We start from the raw sequence: 21408 nt of genomic DNA, 5'->3' as shown, positions 1-21408 counted from the left end.
CCCTATCTTAGGCTCATAGGATCACAAAATATAACTTAAAGGTAACCTGGTCTAACACCTTTCTATATAAGAAGAAGAAAAACTCCTGAAGCCCAGAGATAAGATTTGCCTTAGTTCATGCAGGTAATAAGTGATAGAAACAGATTCTGAATTCAGATCCTCTGTTCCTATACTCACCACAATGGACCATGTCACTATATTCTGCCTACATAGCCCTAGAGAACCCAAGATTAGCTCTACCCTCCAATGAAGCATCAGAAGCAAACTTTAGTGGAGGACAATTTATGAGAGGTGAGAACTCTAAACCAGAGTACTGAATTGATTATGATTGAGGATGATGAGTTAGGGTAATATTTAGATTCCAGAAGTACAACACACACTGGATGAGTACATTGTAAACTAGGACTGACTGAAACTCATCACTTACAAATCCTATTTAGAGCTGACCTAAGCTTGGCACCCGTTCAAGCTCTAGATTTGAAGATTTGAGGCAGCATCTGGGGAAGAGATGCTACAGTTTCAAAGGTTGGTTTTCAGAATATACTTTGTGCATCTGGGATCACTTCCTCATTGTCATGTAACGGTTGCCCAGAGATTTCAGAAATACTGAAACAACTCAGGGTTGCTGGCCCCTGACTTCATTCCAACATTAATTAAGATCATAGATTCAGAACTACAAGGGATCACATAGTCCACTTTCCTTCCGCACAGTTTTTTGCTTTTGCTGTTCAGTAGTTTCAGTTGTGTCTGACTCTCTGTGATACCATTTGGGATTTTCTTGGCAAAGATACTGGAGTGGTTTGCCATTTCCTTCTCCAGTTCATTTTACAGATGAGAAAACTGAAGTAAACGGGGTTAAGTGAGTTGCCCAGGGTCACAAAGCTAGCAAGTATCTAAGGCCTGTACCCTATCAACTGTACCCTCCCAATCCCCCAAATTTTACAGATAAGGAAACTTAAGTCAGAGAGTTTGAGATATTTCCCTAGCATCACACAACTGTTGTATGTCTAAGTCAGGATATGAATCCAGGTCTTCCTGCTACAAGTTCACTGCTGTATGCTTTATACAATGCTGCTTCTCTCAAGTCTATCATGTGTGGGCAGGGAGAATATTTCCTTTCCTTGAAATATCTTCCATTTGTCTATTAAATTCTAATTCTTTAAAGTCTGATTCAAAGGACACCTTTCCTAAGAAACCATCCATGATGCATTTCCTGTTAGTCATCATGTATTCCCTAGGACCTCAAAAAATATCAGAGGTCATCTCACACAATCTGATCTAGAAATCCCTGTATAATCCCTCCAGTCTTTGCTTGAAAGTTTCCAGGGAGGATAAATATACTACTTCTCCCAAAGGCTATGTGGTGCAGGGAAAGATTGTCAGGCTTGGAATCCAGAAGACTGGAGTTTGAATACAGTTCCAACACTTACTAGTTATGCAATGCTGGTAACTCCTCTAGGCCTCAGTTTTCTCATCTGTAAGATAGGGATAATAACAGCATTTATTTCACAGGATGGTTGGGAGCACCAGTTGAGATAATCCATGTAAAGCTCCTAGCAAACCTTAAAGTGCTGTGTAAGTGGAAAGTGTGCAAAGTGCTATTACCAATCATTAAATATTTAATTATAGAAAGATTGTTATGATGTCCTCTCCATCTTTTGCCTTTTGTATGTTTAAGTTCTTAGCACAGTACTTGAAAAATAGTATATGCTTAATAAATGCTTCTTGACTGAATGACCTCTTTGAAACTTCCATTCTCTGTTCCTATTTCTGCTTTCTAAACCCAAATGGACTAAATCTGGCCTCATCTCTCTTGCATGTGGCAGCTCTTCAAGGATGAAGATGGCTGTCACATCCCCCTGGACAATATCTCTAATATTTGATTTGTTGTTGGTGGTTTATTTTGGGGGATTATTTATTTTTGTTGGGAGAGGGAGTCCAGTGATTTTGATTTCATAAAGAACTTCCAGTGTAGAAATCCTCTCCACCAAAACTTTTTTCTTTTTTCTTTTTTGTGAGCCAGTCCGGGTTAAGTGTTTTGCCCAGAGGCACACAGCTAGTAAGTATCAAATCTCTGAGGTCAGTCACATTTGAACTCAGGTCCTCCTTACGCCATGACTGATGCCCTATCCACTGTACCACCTAGCTTCCTCCAGCAATACTATTTTTAACATAGTGTTAAAGAGTTTCCTGAGAGTACCAAGAGGTTAAATAATGTACCCATGATCAAACAACTAATATTCGAGGGAACATCTTCCTGGGTCCAAAGCCTGTCCTTTTTATTTTTATTTTTTTCCCACAGCACATTTTCTTTTATGTAAAATTATCTATTTCAGGGAAGCCCTTCACCTAAAGGTGGATCACCAGGTGATGGACTTTTGGGATACCATAACTCACCTTGTACTTGAGGGGGTTGGGTTTCCTAATCCTTTTGAAGTTCAGCTTAAGTTCCACCCTTTATATGAGGCCTTTCCTGATACACCTTTCCCTTCCCCAATGCTTTTAAACTCCCAAATACTTTACTTGCATACTGCATCCACTTATCCATGTGGGTATTTTTCCCCAGTAAAATATAAGTTCCCCAAGGTCAGGGAGTATTTCATTTTTGTCATAGTGTTCTCAGAACCTGGCAGCTACTAGGTACTTAATAATGCTTGTTGATTTAAATTTATCAGTAGTGATGGTTCCTACACAGATAGCATTTGATTATATAAGTGGTGAAGCACTAGTATTAATAATCAGATGTAAAAAAAAGACACAATATAATCGAGTGTTGCATTGGTTGGTCTGGCCTCTAAGCGTAAGAGGCATTTGGAGAAAGGCTGGGGAAGCTATGGAAGATGTTGCCCAGTGGGCAGGACATGAGCTGGGTCTTTAAATATGAGCAGATTTTCCATGGCAGAAGAGATAGGGGCCATGGTACAACTCCAGCAAGAAACTTTTCTGAAATGAACTAACTTTCAGACTCCTATTTTCTTGAAGAGTATCCCTCAACAAGAGGCCTAAAAATCATAGGATATGAAGATGTTGGGGATTGATGGCATGGTCCATTTCCAAGGACTACAAGCTAGACATTTGCTATTTCCCTCTCGGCCACTGACCTTTAGAGTGAGTGCATCTAGAGATGCTTTACAACAGCTAGAATCAAGAACTGAGATTGTGATTACTTACAAAGTCATTAAAGCCTAATGACTTTCTGGAGGAGGTGAAGAGGTCATTAGCCTGGGGGTCCTGAGCCAAATTAGAGTCCATTTAATTACATATTGCTCATCCTTATTCCCTTTGCAATTTCAACTAAATATAATATGATAATAAAAAGACAAGCATTGGTTCAGGCAGTCTTTTGATGGCCTGCCAGGTGGAAGAAAATGACCCTGAGTTCTTGAAGGTTCTGCCACTGGGATTCAAAGTCTGACAAGTCCCACCTGCAAATGATGTCACTGCCAGGTTTCCAAGCCGTCATCTAAGTCTAGTTCAGCTACAAAAAGCTCATCAGCAAAGTGTCAACAACCAAATACAGGTTTTTTGTTTGTTTATTTCAGCAGCTCTTGAAATCATCTATTAATAAATAAAGCAAGAGGTAGAGCAAGGAAGGTGGGAATGCTACTGTACTCCTACTACAAAATGATACTTATAAATCACACTGAAGTTTGCAAAACACGTTGTAAACATGGTTTCTTTGAATCACACACCAACCCTGTGAAGTAGATCATTTTGTTTTCTATTTGTCTGGTTTTAGTTTGAATCTGCATATATGATTTTGTTAGTATATGAAATTCTTTGTTGGATTTTTTTCTTGGCAGAGATATTGGAGTGGTTTGCCATTTCCTTCTCCAGCTCATTTTACAGAGAAGGAACAGAGGCAAACAGGTTTAAGGGACTTGCCCAGGCTTACGCAGCTAGTGTCTGAGGCCAGATTTGAACTTGGGAAGATGAGTCTTTCTGATTCCCAGTCTGGTGCTCTATCCACTGTGCCATCCTAGTCACTCATGTGAACTCTGTCAAAGTAGATTGGCACCTACTCTGCAACTTTTAGCAGGAACTAAGAAGTTATCTACCTCAGTCAACATCACGTAGTCAAATGTGATCAGTAACAGGATTTCAACCCAGGGCTTCCTGACTCTCTAGTGAGATACTGCAGATATTAGTATCCCTAATGTACCAAAGAGGAAACTGAGACTAGCAAGCATTAAGTGTGGAACGTGCATTCAGGTCATCTTCTTACCTCCAAATCAAGCACTGCTCTCACTATTCCAGACTGCTCTGTATCACTGGGGGCAGAAAGCACACAGATGTAGTCAGGGGTGTCTGATGTGCCAAAGCACACATTGTTTTTAACTAGGCCTAGTTTCTGGCTCATCAACACACAAGTAACACGAGTAATCTTTCTAACTTAAAGACTTCTATGCAGCTAGCAAGGCGGAGTATGTGAGGCTTTTATTCAGAAAGGTCTGAGTTCAAGGCCTACCTCAGATATTTATTATCTGTGTGACCTTGGGCCAGTCATTAAAACTCTCAACCTCAGTTTTCCTATCGATAAAACGGGGATAATAATACAGCCTATTTTCAAAAGTAGTTTTGGATAAAATGAGATTCTCTTTTTGTCTTTCTGATTCTCTCTGTCTCTCTCTCTACATATACACACATTATATACACAGGTGTAGATGTATATATATATATATATATACATATACATAACATTGCTTTGTAAATATCTATTATCATCACTAATATTTAAATAGTACTTATTATGTGCCAGGCACTGTGCTAATTACTTCAAAATTATTCTCTCATCAGATTGTCACAACAACCTAGGAAGTGGGTGATTATTCTGAATATTTTTCTTCTTCTTCTTCTTGTTATAACTTGTTATAACTTCTTGTTATAACTACTCCCATTTCTAGTGTTCTGGACAGTTTACAAGGAGCATTCTTCACTACTGCCCTCACAAGGCAGATCATTCAAGTACTATTATTCCCATTTTACTGATTGTAAAACCAAGGCTAAGAGATCCTGGGCCTCAGAACTACAAAATATTGAAGTGGGATTCAATTCTACTTCTCCTGATTTTTTAATGTCCTGCTCTTTCCTCTCTGACAGGCTATCCCTCTTCCCTACCCCTGTCCCTAACAGTGACACATTAAACAGGTCAGAGACAATACAATTCCAAAAACGGTTCTCAATAAAACTGTAATGCTCACTAGAACTCTTAGGTTCAGAAATAACTTGTATGATTTTCTGAAGGGATTACCATTGGAAGAGCCAGGACTAAAACCTAGGCTTTGTAACACTTCATGTGGTACTTTTTTCCCCCATTGTACCAATAGGAATCATCCCAACCAATTTATATATGTATATATCTAGGTGGTGCAGTGTCATAGAATGCTAGAAATGGAGTCAGAAAGACCTGAATTCAAATCCAGTCTTGTTAACTTAGTAGTTGTGTGACCCTGGTTATTTAACCCTATTTGCCTTAGTTTCCTCATCTGTAAAATGAGCTGGAGAAGCAATGCAAACCACTCTAGTATCTTTGTCAAGAAAAACCCAAATGGGATCATGAAGACTTGAATGGAACTGAAAACAACTGAACAATATCAAGCATGCATAACCTCCCTCCCCCATCCCAACCTGGCTTCCCCCTACTTCTTCATTCACACTGCCTCCATCTATACTTAGGCTCTTATCACATCATACCTGAACTATTGCAATAACCTTCTAATTCATTTCTTTGCCTCAAGAGTTTTTTTCCTTTTCCAAACCATTATTTATATAAATACCAAATACCAAAAGCACAGGTTTGACCATTTTATTTCTCTGCTCATGAAACTTGAGTAACTCCCTATGGTTTCTAGCGACAAATACAAAACCTTTGTTGAGCATCAGGTTCCTATCCACCTTTTCTTTTTTCAGACATATTTCATGATTCCCCTGGCATCCTCCATGTCCTAACCAAACTGGCCTACTGTCTGTTTCCAATAAACAGCTCTCAATCTCTACCTCTATGAATTTGCATGGGATCTGAATGCCTGAAATGTTCCCTTTTTTCTCTTAGAATCCTAAACTCCATTCCACATTCAGAACAAATGTAACCTTCTACAAGGGGATTTCTCTGATTCCTTCCAGTTGTTTGGATGGAATGTTTGGATGGAACAGCATTCCCCTGCTCCCAAATTACTTTTTATTCATTTTGTATTTGTCTGTTTACCTTTTGTTTCCCTCAATAGAACATAAACACCTTGAGGGTAAGTATCGCTTTGCTTTTTGGCTTTGTTTCCCAGAATTTGTGAGGTTCTGCCCATCTATACTCCTGGATCTTAGAATTGAAAAGGCCCTTGGCAGTGCCTAGTTATTTACCCTCACCTTATATTCCATTCAAGAATTCCTTTAGTTTCCCTGATTGTTGGCCATCTTTTCAAATATTTCCAGTGCTGAGAAGCTTACTGACCTCCAGGGCAATGCCATTCACTTTCTGTAACCTCTCATTTTGAGGAAGATCTTAAATATACTGAACCAAAAAATGCTTCACTATAATATCTATAAGAGTAAATCTATATCCTCATTTACTATAGTGCTTGAAATATTTGAATTAGCATCATACATCCCCCTAAATTTTTTCTTCTCCAAGTTCAAGGGAGAAGCCACAGGACAGAAAGAATAGATGCCTCACTCCCTTGAGTGTCCTTTCTAACATAAAGGAAAAGAATATATCCAGGGAATTATATGGCACTGGAGCAAACCAGAGCTCTCAAAAAGTATAGTTACAAATGTATTGAATACAAGCATCTCCATCTTCCATAAATATTTTCTTGAAATAATGGACTGTGAAGAAGAAATGTTATTGGAAATAGGATTTCTATCAGAATTGACCCTTTCTAGGATAAGACTATAAGCAAAAAGCAGTGAAAAGAAGACTTGGCAAAGAATGAGGATTAATTAATACCCCAAGGACAAAAACACTCTAACAAAACAGCTGAATGTACCAAGAGTGATGGGCAAAATTCTCTCTGTGAAGCATGAAATAAATAGATCCGGCAGGGAAGCACAGGGTCTGACCAATTCAGGCTGCAACAGCAAACAGAGATGGTGAAAACCCTCATGGGTAACTCACCCTCAACACACATGCAAATACACAGAAGTGCCTAAAGAGAGGCAGTGGGTTTTTCTGATCCTTTAAATGATCTTTATGCATTGACTGATGCATATGTATTTTCCAGGGCTGGATTATGTTGAAATTATATGAACAAATGTATGATCGTCATTGACTTTTGTAGATGTATATAGTAATCACTCTTACCAGACTTGTGGACTGTGTAGCTTAAGCAGACTAGGTTCTCCTCACTGCAAATAAACTCATCTTAAGTGGATTATAAGCTTCTTGAGGGGAAGGAGCATGCTTATTTTTATCTTTGGATCCCCATTGTCTACAATTCTTCCTGGAGCACAGGTGGCCCTTGATGATCTATGTGCTGTTGTCTATTTCAATGCCTTGGGGCCAAAGAATGTGCACTCCAGTGTCTAGCCGGTGACTAGCTGCAGAGCATTCCACTGATGTGGTAACTTGGACCTTTAGCCAAGCTGAGCTGCTTATCGCTCAATGCTATGCACACTCCAGTCCAAGTGATTACAGTCTTCTTCTGGTAGGTGCTGCTGAGTGACTTTACTCCTAAAATCCCAGTTCCCTAAGATACTGATTTACCTGTGACTTTGAAAAGTTACTACAAGGCTAAATGGCATAGATGGTTCACAGACATAAAAAAAATCTAAAATTTCACAGTTCAGATATTCTTTCAGAAATTTTAACCTTTTTTTTTTTTTGTAACGTAGGTCCCTTTGGTTGTCTGTGGCTGATGGGCCCTTTCTTAGAATAACATTTTAAATACATAAAATAAAACATATTACAAGGAAAATCAATTATATAGAAATAAAAGTGTGTTGTCTTTTTCTCAACCAAGTTCAGAGATCTCCACAAATCTACCCACAGAACAGGGTCTGTGGCTCTCAGGTAAAGAACTGTTTCCCCAGTCTGATAAACTCCTTCAGCTGTAACAGAAATATCCTTGACAGGGCTGTCGGTCAACCACATTTTATAATGTCTCAGTTTAATTGATCAATTTAATCCGGGCATACAAATATGGGCAAACAAGTGCCTGCCTACAAGGAACTTTCAGTGTAATAGGGGAAGACAATAGAGAGAGAGAAGGAAAGTGGGAAAGGGTGAAAGCTGGTGGCAAGAAGGAAGAGAAGTAAGGAGAATGAAAGGAGCGGAAAGTGAAGTAAGGGTGGAGCCCTTCTCTTCGCCAAGTGAAAGCAGTCCTTGAAGTCAGAAGGACCTCAGATCAAGTATCCTCTTTAACATATACTTGCCATTAGATTCCTGAGGCAAGTCACTTAGCCTTTCACTAGAAAGAAAAGGTGCCAAACTACATCTGTGGAGGGATTTACTCATTGAGATTTACTCATTTACTCATTTCTACACTAATGACATCACAAGTCTAGTGCCTATTGACTTCTAGGTGGTACAGTGAATATCACTAACTGTACAGTCCTGGGCAAGTCACTTAACCTCTGCCTCAATTTTTTCCAACTGTTAAATGGGGTTAATAGTAGCATATACCTGAAAACACTTAGCGCAATTTGGTGTTGTCATTTTTCAGTCCTGTCCAACTCTCCATGACCCCACTTAGGGTTTTCTTAGCAAAGCACCATTGCCTTCTCAATATCATTTTTCAGATGAGGAAACTGAGAAAAATAGGGTTAAGTGATTCACCCAGTGTCACACAGCTAGTAAGTGTCAGATTCAAATTCAGGTCCTCCTGCCTCCAAAGCTGTGGTGTTCTCTCCATTGCACCACTTAGAGGCCCCTTAGCCCAATGCCTGGCACTTAATAGATGTTTCATAAATACTTGTTTCCCTCTTTCCTTTCCTGGTTTTTCTAGTGACAAACTAAAATATGTTTCTAAAAAAGGATAAAATGTTATTTAAGAGTATAAATTAATTTACAGTGTTTAACCATCCTGGAAGGAAGCAGGTGGGCTAGGAAAGTATATTGATGGCTCTCAGACCTCTACTGGGTACAATCTCACATGATCTTCATAAGTAAGTAACCCTATTGGCAAGGTAGGATCATCATCATCATCGTCCCCATTTTACAGAGGAGGAAACTGAGGCTACAGTGGGTTAAGTGACTTGTCCAAGGTCACACAGCTAACAAGCAGGTAAAGAATTAAAACTTAGACCCTCTGTCTTGAGGTCTAGTAGTCTTTCCATTACATCATACAGCCTTTCACAGAGAGGAGCAAGAGAGTTAAGGAGAAATTGGAAGGAGCAATTTTTGTGAGTTTGATTTTTTTCACTTCTCTGGTAAATAGTTTGCTTTGAAGAGAAAGAAAAACTACTGGCTAAAGTGAGTTCACAGGATTAACTATGAATTTCAATTACCTACCCCTAATGCTTTTCCTTTCCCTTTCCACACATAATCAGATGCTTTCTGGACTTTCATACATTATCACTTGAAGCATTTTTCTACTCTAGAGAACTGAGTGATGCCTTCCAGCCCATCAACCATTCACCATCCACAGATATTGATTAGGGGAAACAACACATAAATACACACACGGAATCCAGAGAAGGGATTGAGGCAGCAAAAATGCCCAGTTCTGTAGCATTTGGAGTTTTAAAAAGGACTTTCTCTCAATAACCTGGTAAAGCAGTAGATATAAATATTATTGTTCACCACTTACAAATGAGGAAACTGAGCCTTTGAGAGTTGATGTAATAATGATAATAATGATAATATTAATTAAAGTTATAATATAAAAAGCATTTATCTAGGTGGCAGAGTAGACAAAATTCTGGTCCTGCAGTCAGGAAGAGCTACGTTAAAATCTGGTTTCAGACATCTGCCAGCTGTATGGCCCTAGACAAGTCACTTAACCTCTGTTTGCCTTATTTTTCTCATCTATAATATGGAATAATAATAGCACCTACCTCTTGGGTTTGTTGTGAGGATAAAATAAGGTAATAATTATAAAGTACTTAGCACAAAACCTGGAACATGGTAAACACTACATAAGTGCTATCATCAACATCATTATAATTATTTCTGTTCGTAATTATTAGCTTTGAGTTTTTCAAAGAGTCTGAGAAATATCATTCCATTTTATCTTCATAATAATTTTGGTAGGTCACTACTGTTATCAGAAGTATCAGACAAGAGTGAGGTTGTGGCACACACCAGCAATATTCTTTTTTCTTTGCAAATCTTTATTTTATTGATAACATTTTATTTTTTCCAATTGGGTATAAAAGCAATTTTTAATATTTTTTTAAATTTTGAATTGCAAATTCTCTCCCTCCTTCTCTCTCCTCCCTCCTCTCCAAAATGGCAAGCAATTTGATATCCTGCAACATTCTTGAATGGGTAAGAAAGCACATTAAAAGGAAAATGGGAAATATTTAACAAAATAAATCAAAACACAACAGAAGATAGATAATGTTAATATGTGTTTTACTTAGTCAACATATGGGCTACAGGGAAACTAATATATGGTTGACTGGCCCAGTTTCCATTTGAATTTGACACCCCTGCTATTATCACCTGCATTTTACAGATGACAAAACTGAGATCAGCTGATCCATTTAGGATTGCATAGCTAGTAAGTATGTGATCTTGATCTGTACTTAGATCATCCTGATCCCCAATCAAACCCTCATCCACCCTAATTTATCTAGCTGCCTCTAGCTTCCTCTTTTCCACACATCTAGAAAGTGATGGCACCAGGATTCCAGTTCTGGGCCCCTGGATCCAGTGCTCTTTCTACTAGGCCACACTTTTCTTATTCCTTCCAGCCAGCCCATGAGTGAGTTCTGGCATACTGAGGGATGTGAGTAGAATTCTCTGTAGGATTTTTCTGCACAATTTCTGCAAATAGCATAATCTTCACTGAGGCAAATGACACAAAAACACTTTATGTTGAAGAACTAGACTGAGACATTGGTAAATCATTCCAGTGGGAGCTGGGTGTGTGTGAGCTCACCTGGAAGCTTTCTGGTTTTTTACTTAGTATTCCTGACAAATCAGGCATTAAGTTCTCTTTTGAATGCCACTAAAGGACTGAGAGTATTATGCTCAGTTTGGGCACCCCCAAGCCAACAGCCCAATGGCAAAGCTCTTTTAACTCTTGCCTAGTTATAGACTTGGCTGTTAAGCTCATGTTAAGTCCTGACAGTACTCTCCAGGGACAGCCACACTGAAGCAGGAATTCCATTACCATAAAACACCCTTCTCCTTTTCAGAATCCACTGTAGCATTTGAAGGACCTAAATACACTGGGAAAATGACATCCCAGAAAAAGAATTGTCCAGAGTGAGATTACCCTGCTCTAAATTCAACCTCTGACAGCTAGCCATTTTTTCTTGGGAAAGTCACATAAATTCCCTGGGCCTCAGTTTCCTCATTTATTAAATCAGATGGTTGTACTTAACGGCACTGTTGCTCAAATGCCATTTATGTGTATCTGTGTGAGTTTACAGAAGTCATTTAACTCACCTCAGTTCTTCATCTGCTAAAAAAAAAAAAAAGGTAGCCTAGATGACCTCCAAGGTTCCTTCCAGACCTAGCTCTAAGATCTTGTGATCTTTTCTATTGTTTTCTATATTTGTTTTTTCTTTATTATTCTCTATTTTTTTTCACTGCTCACTAAAACTACTCAGGTCCCCTAAACTGAGGATCAAGCTACCTCAGCCACAAAGGATTCCTCTGTCTGTGAGCACTTTGTATCTCCCCCAACACAGTGCTATGCACACAATAGCCACTTAATAAATGTTCCTTGGAAGAGATTCAGTTTAAACTATTAATAAATTCTATGTGCAAGACATTGCCCTAGGCACTAGGATTGAAGATAAAAACTGGGGTAATATTTTCCCTCAAATAAGATCTGGACAAATATATATGACACAAAACAGAGTATAAAAAGCAAAAAGGTGTGAACCATAAAATAAGTGAGATGGGAGTAGTGAGAATGGGGAAATCAGGGGAGACTTCATGATGGGGGCACCTGAACCACATGAAGAAAGAAAACAGGAATGTCAACAGGGAGAGATAAAATAGAGTACATTTCAGGCATGGGATATAGCGTGCATGAGTACACAGAGGGAGGAGAGGGCAAGGAAGGATCATCCTGCTGATCACCACCTTGGCCTTTGACTCACCAAAGGCTGCTGTATAAGATTCTCCTGTCATCCACTTTCTAAGCATGTAGTGTCCACTGCAGTAGGCACCATTTCAGCATTTCTTCTATGTCTTCTCCTTGGTTATTCTTCCTACACTGTAGCTGGGACCAAAGTCAGGGGCCCAGTTTCAATACCTACTTTCTACTGAGGTGATCATGAGCAAGTCAGTTAAAGTATCTGGACCTTCAGTTCTTCATCTACAAAATTAGGGGATTGGCAAAAAATGACCTTTAAGGTTCTTTCCAACTTTAAATCTGCACGCGACTGGCACAATTCTGGGTACGTTTGTTGTTTAATCTGTTTTTTTGAGTTGTGTCCAACCCTTTGTGACACTATTTGGGGTTTTCTTTGCAAAGATACTAGAGTGGTTTGCCATTTCCTTCTCCTGTTCATTTCACAGATGAAGACACTGAGGCAAACAAGGTTAAGTGACTTGCCCAGGGTCACATAGTTAGTAAAATGTCTGAGGCTGGATTTGAACTCACACATATGAGTCTTCCTGACTCTAGGCCCAGCACTCTATCCACTTCATTACCTAGTCCCTTTGGGGTATATAATTATTGATTAATAAATGCTTTTTGATTAATTTATTGATCATCTGAGGCAGAAGAAACTTCTTAGAGGGTTAGAGGTAAAGAATGTTCAGGGTTCAAAGGACCATCTCTCTAAAACCATTCCTGAATAGAAATGGTTTCTTCAACATCCAGCTATCTCTTGAAGACCTCCAGGGAAGGGAAATTCACTACCCTAGAAGGCAAACTATTCCTCTCTGGCAAGACCAACAGCTCACAAAGACAATAAAGATTTTTTGCTTCTATAGTTCAATTTTAGGTAAGATTGAAATTGACTTTACGTCAGTACCCTAGATCCTCAGTATGACCTTTTTAAAGGTCACACTGGTCCACTTCATTTTTTTCCTATTTGTTCGTCATTGAGGATATTTTTGTAAAGTGTACTGTCCAGGTGGTAGAGGGTGGCAATAGCTTATAGCTTCATATTATTGGGGTATATGTCTGGCTGAGGTCAGAGACTCATGATGTGAGATTCAGCATGACCTCAGGATTATCAGCCTACAGGAAAACAGAGCCTCTGTAAAAGCACCTATGATTATTTGCATACTGTATGTGCATTGGTAGGGGGTGGGGCATGCATGCACTCCTGTGTATGCCTAGGAGTCTAAAAATCCCTAAGAAGGTCATCTACTGTTATCAGACTGCTTCTTTCATTTGGTAATCATAATTTAGTAGGGAAATTGCATGAATGTATATGCCTGACATAATTTGTCATGGAACAGGGAAAGAATTCATTGAAGAGAACCTTAACAGTGTCCCTATCTGTCCTCTCCTTTCCCTTGATATAGCCCAACATGACATGGCAGAATATGTTTTATGAGAGTCATTAATACACTATGAAAAGTCAAAGACACAAGTAGGTCAGAACGTAACTCAAATATATGGCAAAAATCCTCTGAGGCAGGGCTTTTCAGAGAACAAATATAAGAGAATTAGCAGTCAAAAGTATATACCTTGAAAGATGAATTAGGGTTCAGTTAAAAAGAATTATTCTAAAGGTTGAGTGATTAAAAATACAATAAGTTATACAAAATATAGCCCATATAAAAAGATAACAAATATTTATAAAGAACCATTGAATGTTCATCCTGGAAAGGTCCATAGTGATTATCTATTCCAGGGGTCCCGAATCCCTTTTTGTATATTTCATAGATCCCTTTGGTAGTCCAATGAAGCCCACAAACTCCTTTTCAGACTTATATTTTTAAGTAGTTGAATGGGTATGATAAATTTTAGTTAGATGTTATATGGATCCCCTTCTTATAAACTTATTTTTAAGTAACCAAATAAATGCACAATTTCACTTTGATATTAATTGTAATTATTTCCTCCCTCATCCAGGTTCATTGACTCCTTAAAATCTATCAAATGAGCTATTGGAGTTCTGGGGCTACCGACTTAAGAACCCCTGACATAATCCAGCTCTGACAAATTACATAGGCAAACTGAAACCAAGGGAAGCAGATTTGGACTTCAGTTTTATCATTTACAAAATGAATTTAGGGGCACATGATGAACTCTAAGTCTATGTAAACCACAGGACCTATGATCCTATATGCCTTTCTCAAGACAAATAGATCATTAAAGGCATAATAGAGACCAGAATTCAGGTTTTCATATTCACAGGCCATTACTATTCTATATATCCTATACTGCTTCTCCAGTACTGCCTTATTTTTGTAATTAGAAGATCTGGAATAAAAAAAAGATGTAGGAGACTGACACACAGTGTACAGTTATAGGAGTGGGAAGAGGAAACGTCTTGGAATGCCTTCTGTTGGGGTGAAAGTGCCAAGGCGCATCTCTCTGAGAAGGGATGCCATTTTAACCAGGATCACTTAGTCACTTCTCTCAAATCTGAGACATAAGTAAGTCTGTAGGGGTCATGCAGGGGGTTCCACAGATATGGGAAGGTAATCACAATAGCTATCTATTCCTAAGAGAGTCAGAGCCTGTATATGATCATAGCACGGGGGCTTCATACCCTATCCTCACTTTTCCTCCAAAGCACCTGGTAACAAAGGATCTGACCTGAGGCTAACAGCAATAAGTTAACAAGGTACATTCTACAGGAGAAGACAGAGAGTAAGAACACTCTCCCGTTCCTAATGGCACTATTACCACTGAATATGATCAGGAGAGCATCTGTCTCACAGTTAACTTTTCTTTTTTTCCAAGAGACAGTACAAACATCATACAGCTTTTCCGCTTGCAGCTGTCAAAGTTGATTTACAGAGATCCAGCTAGAAAACTTGGGAATCAATTAGAGGAACTTCAACCCACACAGCAGTCTTTGATACAGTGAGGTGGTTCCCAAATCACAGAGGAAAGTTCTATGGCTTCTAGCAGTAAGCATCAAAACAATGAGAACTTCAAAGCTGATTTCTTTCAACTTCTGACAAAAGTGACTCTCCTGGGTATCGATGTCTAAAATAATGGCTGTTTTAGTGATAAAATAGCTCTTCCTAGGGATTTTTTAAAAGGAAAGTTTCCACTTCCTATTAGACTATCTCAATTAGAGTGTCTTTAACATGAGTTACAGAGAAGAATGATTAAAGCAATTAATAAGCTCTTCTCCAATTACCTTATCTCCCTTATCAAAATGCAATCACCCTGGCTATTCCAGAGGGGAGTCTTCTAAATACACCCAGAAAATAACAGCCTGATGAAATAAATAAAGATTTGCTCCCTTAAATGGACTATAAGAGCATATCTCCTTATACAAGATTATAGACATCAAGGCATGGCCATTACTTTGTACCCCCAAAGAGAAACAAACTAGGGAGACATAGCAGAAAGTCAGAGACAGACTGAATGCAGCAGCAACTTCAGTGATTCCTCTTAGACTAGAAAGAACAGAACTCTTACTGATAACTTGAATATTTTCCTCTAAGTCCCCAACTTTGTGACATGCATGACATAAGAAGGGTGTGATTGAGTTTATTCAACTTTGGGGTTCACACTGAGAGGTTGTCTATTAAAGTGGATTCCACAGATCTGGTATTCCATCAATTATAGATATTTGCTTTAGATCCATCTCGGAAACACTTCTCCAAAGGAGCCACTGAATTTATAAAAGGTCTGTTATCTAAATCACTCAGTTATGACTTTTCCTGGTGTCATTATTCACTCTTCATCCTTGACAGATGCACTGAAAAATGACGGAATTTAAATCCTCCCCAAATCAAAGCTAGAACCCTTTCCCAAAGCAAACACCCTCAGAATCTGTCTTATCCTTAGATATATGAAACACTGACCACTTTCCTAGATTTGAAAATCAAAAGACAGATTAGATTCCAAAGCAAAGAAAAAAAATTATTAGAAGGAGTTTTAAAAAGTCATAATTTCCTTACCGGTATAAATGCATGTTGCATAGCTTGCTCACATTTTTTTAAGGAAGCGATAGTATCCCACAAATACTGATAATCCACAGCATGAGAAGCATTTGGCCGGTCCATGGTGAAGGCTGGTACCACTCTAACTGAGCTCAAACAACCCAGTGGAAAGGGGAAAAAAAAGGGACTGCAGATCTGTTACATAAACTTCTTAATTAGATCTGCTACACAAACTGCTATCTTAGGACTGAAAAAAGTTAATCAGAGCATTTCTTTCAGGGGATAACTGGGCATGAGACAGATGTTGTCATTGGGAAGGATTTTCATTCCCACACTTGTGAAAAGCAGGGCCATCTATGCTCCAGCCGTCTGCATGTTGGTCTGTCAATACTGCACATACCATAAGTGTGCGGGGGAGAAGGGGTAGTAGGAGGAGAGATGTGAGAAATTTTTCTAGCCAAAGATTCAGATAACAAGTCGTAAAAGAAGACATTGAGGAGCTTGGGGACAGTGAACAGAGTTTCATGATGAAACAGACACCTACGCATACTTATATAGTATATAGAGTGTGTGCAAGTCTTTTACACAGAGAGAGTGGGTATACATTCATTTCTTTCAGTCATGTCCAACTCTGGGTGACCCCATTTAAGGTTTATTTTTACAAAAATAAGGTAGTGGTTTGCAATTTCTTTCTCTAGTTCATTTTACAGATGAGGAAACTGAGGCACACAGGGTTAAGTGACTTGCTCAGGGGCACACAGCTAGCAAGTTTCTGAGGTCAGATTTGAACTCACTTAGATGAGTCTTCCTGACTCTGGGCCTGGCACTGTATTCACTGGGTGACCCAGCTATCTAGGTATAATAATAGGTCAAATTATTTAATGCTTTCTATCTGCAAAATACTTTCCCTACAACAAAGCTGTGAGTAGGGGAGTAACAGTATAATCTCATTTTTACAGATAATGAAACTAAGGCTCAAAAAGTTAAGGGATTTATTGAAGGTCATACATCTAGTAGATCATAGAACACTGTGGCTCATACTAGGGTTCTTTGAGTGTCAGATATAGAGTTAAAACACTTGGGTTGGAATTTCAGGTCCACTGCTGCGCATGTGACCTTGATCAAACCATTTCCTTTTCTTTCCTCTTGTAAAATGGTGGAGGAGGGTGGACTAGATCATTTCTAAGGTTTGATCAAGAAGTTTACACTGGCAATAGGATTCCAACTTCAATTCATTTTCCACTACTAACTAGGCTAGTTCAGCCTCTATTTGATTCAGGAACACGCTGAAAAAATATTTTAATTCAGGCACAAGAAACTCACTTTCTCATGAGACAATCCATTACCCTTTTGTACAGCTTTAACTGGTTGAAATTTTTTCATTATGTTGAGTAAATTTATTTATTTATTCCTTCAATAAAAGGAATTTACCTTCCTTTAACTTATATTCAGGAGTAGTAAGTGCATTTACAGCTACCAAGAAAAATCCAAGACTTCTACTACAGGCCTGCAAATTTTCTACAAAAATGATCACATCCTTTCTGTTTCTCCTGTACTACAATTTAGACCCATATCGCTTGCCCATCTGGGTAAGTTCCAGATTGTCAGCATCTCTCTTGAAAAGCGGAACTGAGAATTTGGCACATGTTTTGGATGTATTCTGACAGGTGAATGATACATAGGGAGATCATCTGTCTCATTCTGGATGCTATTTCTCAGAATAAATACTGCAACTGAACTAGCTTTTGGAGATAGCCATGTCACACTGCACATGCACACATATGTACATGCCTATACACGTACAGACAAAAATACGAAAACACAAGTGATAATAACAATTTGTATAGTTTATTATTAATGCTGTTGTAACAATCTGATGAAGGAGCTACAAACATGGAGTGTGGTTAAATAATCACGTGTCAGGTCTCTGGACATTTTGTTATAAGATCTGGAATTGATGTTTTCTGCACCTCCTTTCAGGCACTCTCTCTGATGGATACTTTAATTGCTGCTGCCCTTATTATTACTGGGCTATCTGCTCAGCACAATTTATTTATGACTCTCCCTCAAGACTAGTTAGAAGTTTCAGTGAGTGTAAGATAAAGATGGTGTCTTATGCTATAGACTCAGGTCAATTTGGTTCCCCATGTTCTGCATTGTACATTTTCCCAGGAGCTGTACAAAAAAAAAAAAAAGTGTGGATAGCAAAAAGCATCTAGGATAGAAAAATAGTCCTTGCATACTTTAATATCTAAAACAATGAGGCCAGAGTCATAAAAGTGTCAGATTAGAAGGCTGCAAAGGATTTCAGAAGTTGTCTATTAAAACCATTTTCCCTCATGCATGAGTCCCTTCTGCATTGTCTGACAAATGGTTATCCCAACATTACCCAAAGACTTTCAGGGAAAGGGAACTTAATGCCCAAGGAAGTAATTGGCTGCTTTACTGAAAAGTTCTAATTGCCAGAAAGATTATTCTATTGAGTTGAAATCTGTGTTTCAGGTAGAATTTGGGGACAAAAGAGACTCATCGAATCCAATCTCCTCCTCCCACTCTTTTGCTTTGGGAGACTTAGAAGAGGCAGACTAGGCCAATGGTATTTGAGGCAATAGGTCTTTGTCAGGTACACTGTAACTCAGTCAGTCAGTAAGCACTTATTAATAATCTCTCTATGTGACAAACACTAAGCATGCAAATAAAAGCAAAAATGTGATTCCTTCTTTCAAGGAGTTCATCTAATGGAGGAAGTTATATGTAAAAAAAGCCAGTATGACTAAAACAATGGAAAGTTTTTGACTTAAAGACTTAAAAATATGAGGAAAGGGACAAAGGAAGAAGAGGTAAGATTACATTTGGAATATTGTCTAACCAGATCTCAAAAGAGAAAAGGAGTCATTCATGACTCTGGAAGTAGATGGGAAAGTGGGATGTGCATGGCATGATCTTTGGGTTATAGCAAGAAGAAAAAGGGAATCGAAGACTTTGTGAGACATACCCTTCTCAGCTGGCACCTAGAATAAGCCAGACTCTCTTGATTGCTTCTAGTTTGGTTCAGATATGCCTAATTTTTCCCCAAGGACATCTCAGGGATACCATTTATTTTTATTATATTGTTGTCATTTTTCAGTCATGTCTAAGTCTTCATGACCCCTTTTGGGGTTTTCTTGGCAAAGATGATGGGATGGTTTGCCATTTCCTTCTCCAGTCCATTTTAGGGATGAGGAAATTGAAAGGACTCAGTGACTTGCCCAGGGTCATATAGCTAGTAAGTTTCTGAGGCTGGATTTGAACTCACAAAGATGAGTCTTCCTGACTCTGGCCTCAGCACTCTATCCATTCTGCCACTTAACTGTGTCATATAATTTATTCCCAGTGCTTTTATATGCATGTGCAGGGCAACAATACAATTAGAATCACCCTTCTAGTATCACAGTCAGGGAATCTACAATGAAAAGCTTGCCTAGGGGTATGGAAATTTCCAGCATGGAAGTTGCCAGACATAGAAGATTCTAGAAAACAGTGTAGGTCGGGAGACCAAATATGTTTTGGGCCAAGATAATCTATTGTAAAAAAGGTCCAGACTACTAGAGAGGAAACAATGAGATAGGCTCTCATTTAAGAGAAGAGAAAACTGAGTCCCAAGGAAGGAATGCAACAAACAGTGTGGTATAGGTAAGAAAATAGCAGACCAGAGATTTAAAGAGAAGTCCCGTAACTCTAAATTCAAGACTCTTTGCTTTCAACACTTGCAAGCTCATGCTTCAAAAATTAAGATGTACCTTGAAAAAAAGCACAAGAAAAAAGAGAATAGAGAGGCCGTGGTAAGCAGAAGGAAGACCAAAGCCCATGAACTAATATCCAAAAGCATGTTCATTTACCAGTGAGGAGAGACATCTAGCAGCAATGAAGTATGGAAAGAAAGAGGGGCTAAATAAATAAAAGTGTTTACTGTATCTATGAGGAACTTTACCTTGACCCTACTAATACTTGGGATCCATGAACTTAATTTTTAAAAATAATTTGATTACTGCATTTCAATATAACTGGTTTCCTTTGTAATCCTATGTATATTATTTTATGTATTTAGAAACACTGAGACTGCCAAAGGGGTCCATCATATACACACCCACACCCACACACATGTACATATACACACATACACATACATACACACATATACACACATACACACATATGCACACAAGCTAAGAAATCCTCCTTTAGACTTACATGAACTGATGTTGAATGAAGAGAAAAGACAATAGAGCCTGAAAGTAGAAAGAAACATACTATTTTCTCTTTTTTGTGTTTTTTCCCTTTTGTTCCAATCCTTCTTTCACAACATGACTAATGTGGAAATAGTTTTAACATGATTATATATTTATAACCTATATCAGATTGTTTACTATCTTGGGGAGGGGGGAAGGGAAGGAGAGAGAAAAACATTTGGAACTCAAAATTTTACAAAAATGAATGTTGAAAACTATTTTTATATATAATTGGAAAAAATACTATTAAGGAAAAAAAAACCCCTTTTTTTTAAACTGCGGTGATCCATTGTGGATGTGGGAACAAGAAAGTAAGATGATAAAATGTGTGTTTTGGGAAAATTATTCTGATGAGGTATAGACTTGATATACAGGGAAGAAAAGGAGAAAAACTAGGTAAGAGGTATTGTGATAATCCAGATATGAAAAGGCAGTGTGGTAATGGAGAGAAGAGCTTTTCAAGAATAATGAACAGACTTTATATCCAAATAGTGTAACCATTTGGGCTTTATTTTGGTATACAGTGTTAGATGTTGTTCTGAGTGCAGAACAAAGCAGACTATTTTCCTTTTTGCTTTGTTTTGTCTTGTCTTTCTCATGGTTTCTCCCATTCGTTATAATTCTATACAACATGACTAATGTGAAAATATATTTAATAGAAATGTATATATAAAGCCTATATTAGATTGCAGGCCATCTTGGGAATAGAGAGGGAAAAATTTTAACCTTATGGAAGCAAACACTGAAAACTAAAAATAAATAAATTAACTTGAAAAGAGTAATGACCAGAACTATTGTGGAGCAGCAATTGAAACCAAAGTCCTCTGACCTGAGCACTAGAGTTCTTCCCTCTCTACCACATCTTAGGTCTAGAAGTCTTACAAAGTCATAAATTTGGGATCTAACATCTCTTTGGACTTATGTGGGGGTGTGTCCTCTACATCCTGTCTTCCATGCTAACGTCCCCAGCTCCTTCCATTCATTCCCTTGGTAAAATACGAA

General features: G+C 38.4%; 1 protein-coding gene across 12 annotated transcripts in view; it reads right to left on the bottom strand.

The window, feature by feature from the left end:
* Positions 1–21408, bottom strand: part of DLG2 (discs large MAGUK scaffold protein 2) — a 1590913-nt gene that overhangs the window by 1014843 nt on the left and 554662 nt on the right. Inside the window, exon 1 of one of the 12 annotated variants that reach the window (XM_072610693.1) lies at positions 16157–16276. The exons of the other annotated variants lie outside the window; for them this stretch is intronic. Coding sequence (XP_072466794.1) covers positions 16157–16261 — 105 coding nt within the window. The 5' untranslated portion in view covers positions 16262–16276. Of the gene's footprint in view, positions 1–16156; positions 16277–21408 lie in introns of those variants that run through there. 12 annotated transcript variants of the gene reach the window in all.

Source organism: Notamacropus eugenii, chromosome 5, assembly GCF_028372415.1.
Source record: "Notamacropus eugenii isolate mMacEug1 chromosome 5, mMacEug1.pri_v2, whole genome shotgun sequence".
Taxonomy (NCBI): Eukaryota; Metazoa; Chordata; class Mammalia; order Diprotodontia; family Macropodidae; genus Notamacropus; species Notamacropus eugenii.
This window is presented reverse-complemented; position numbering and strand designations above follow the sequence as displayed.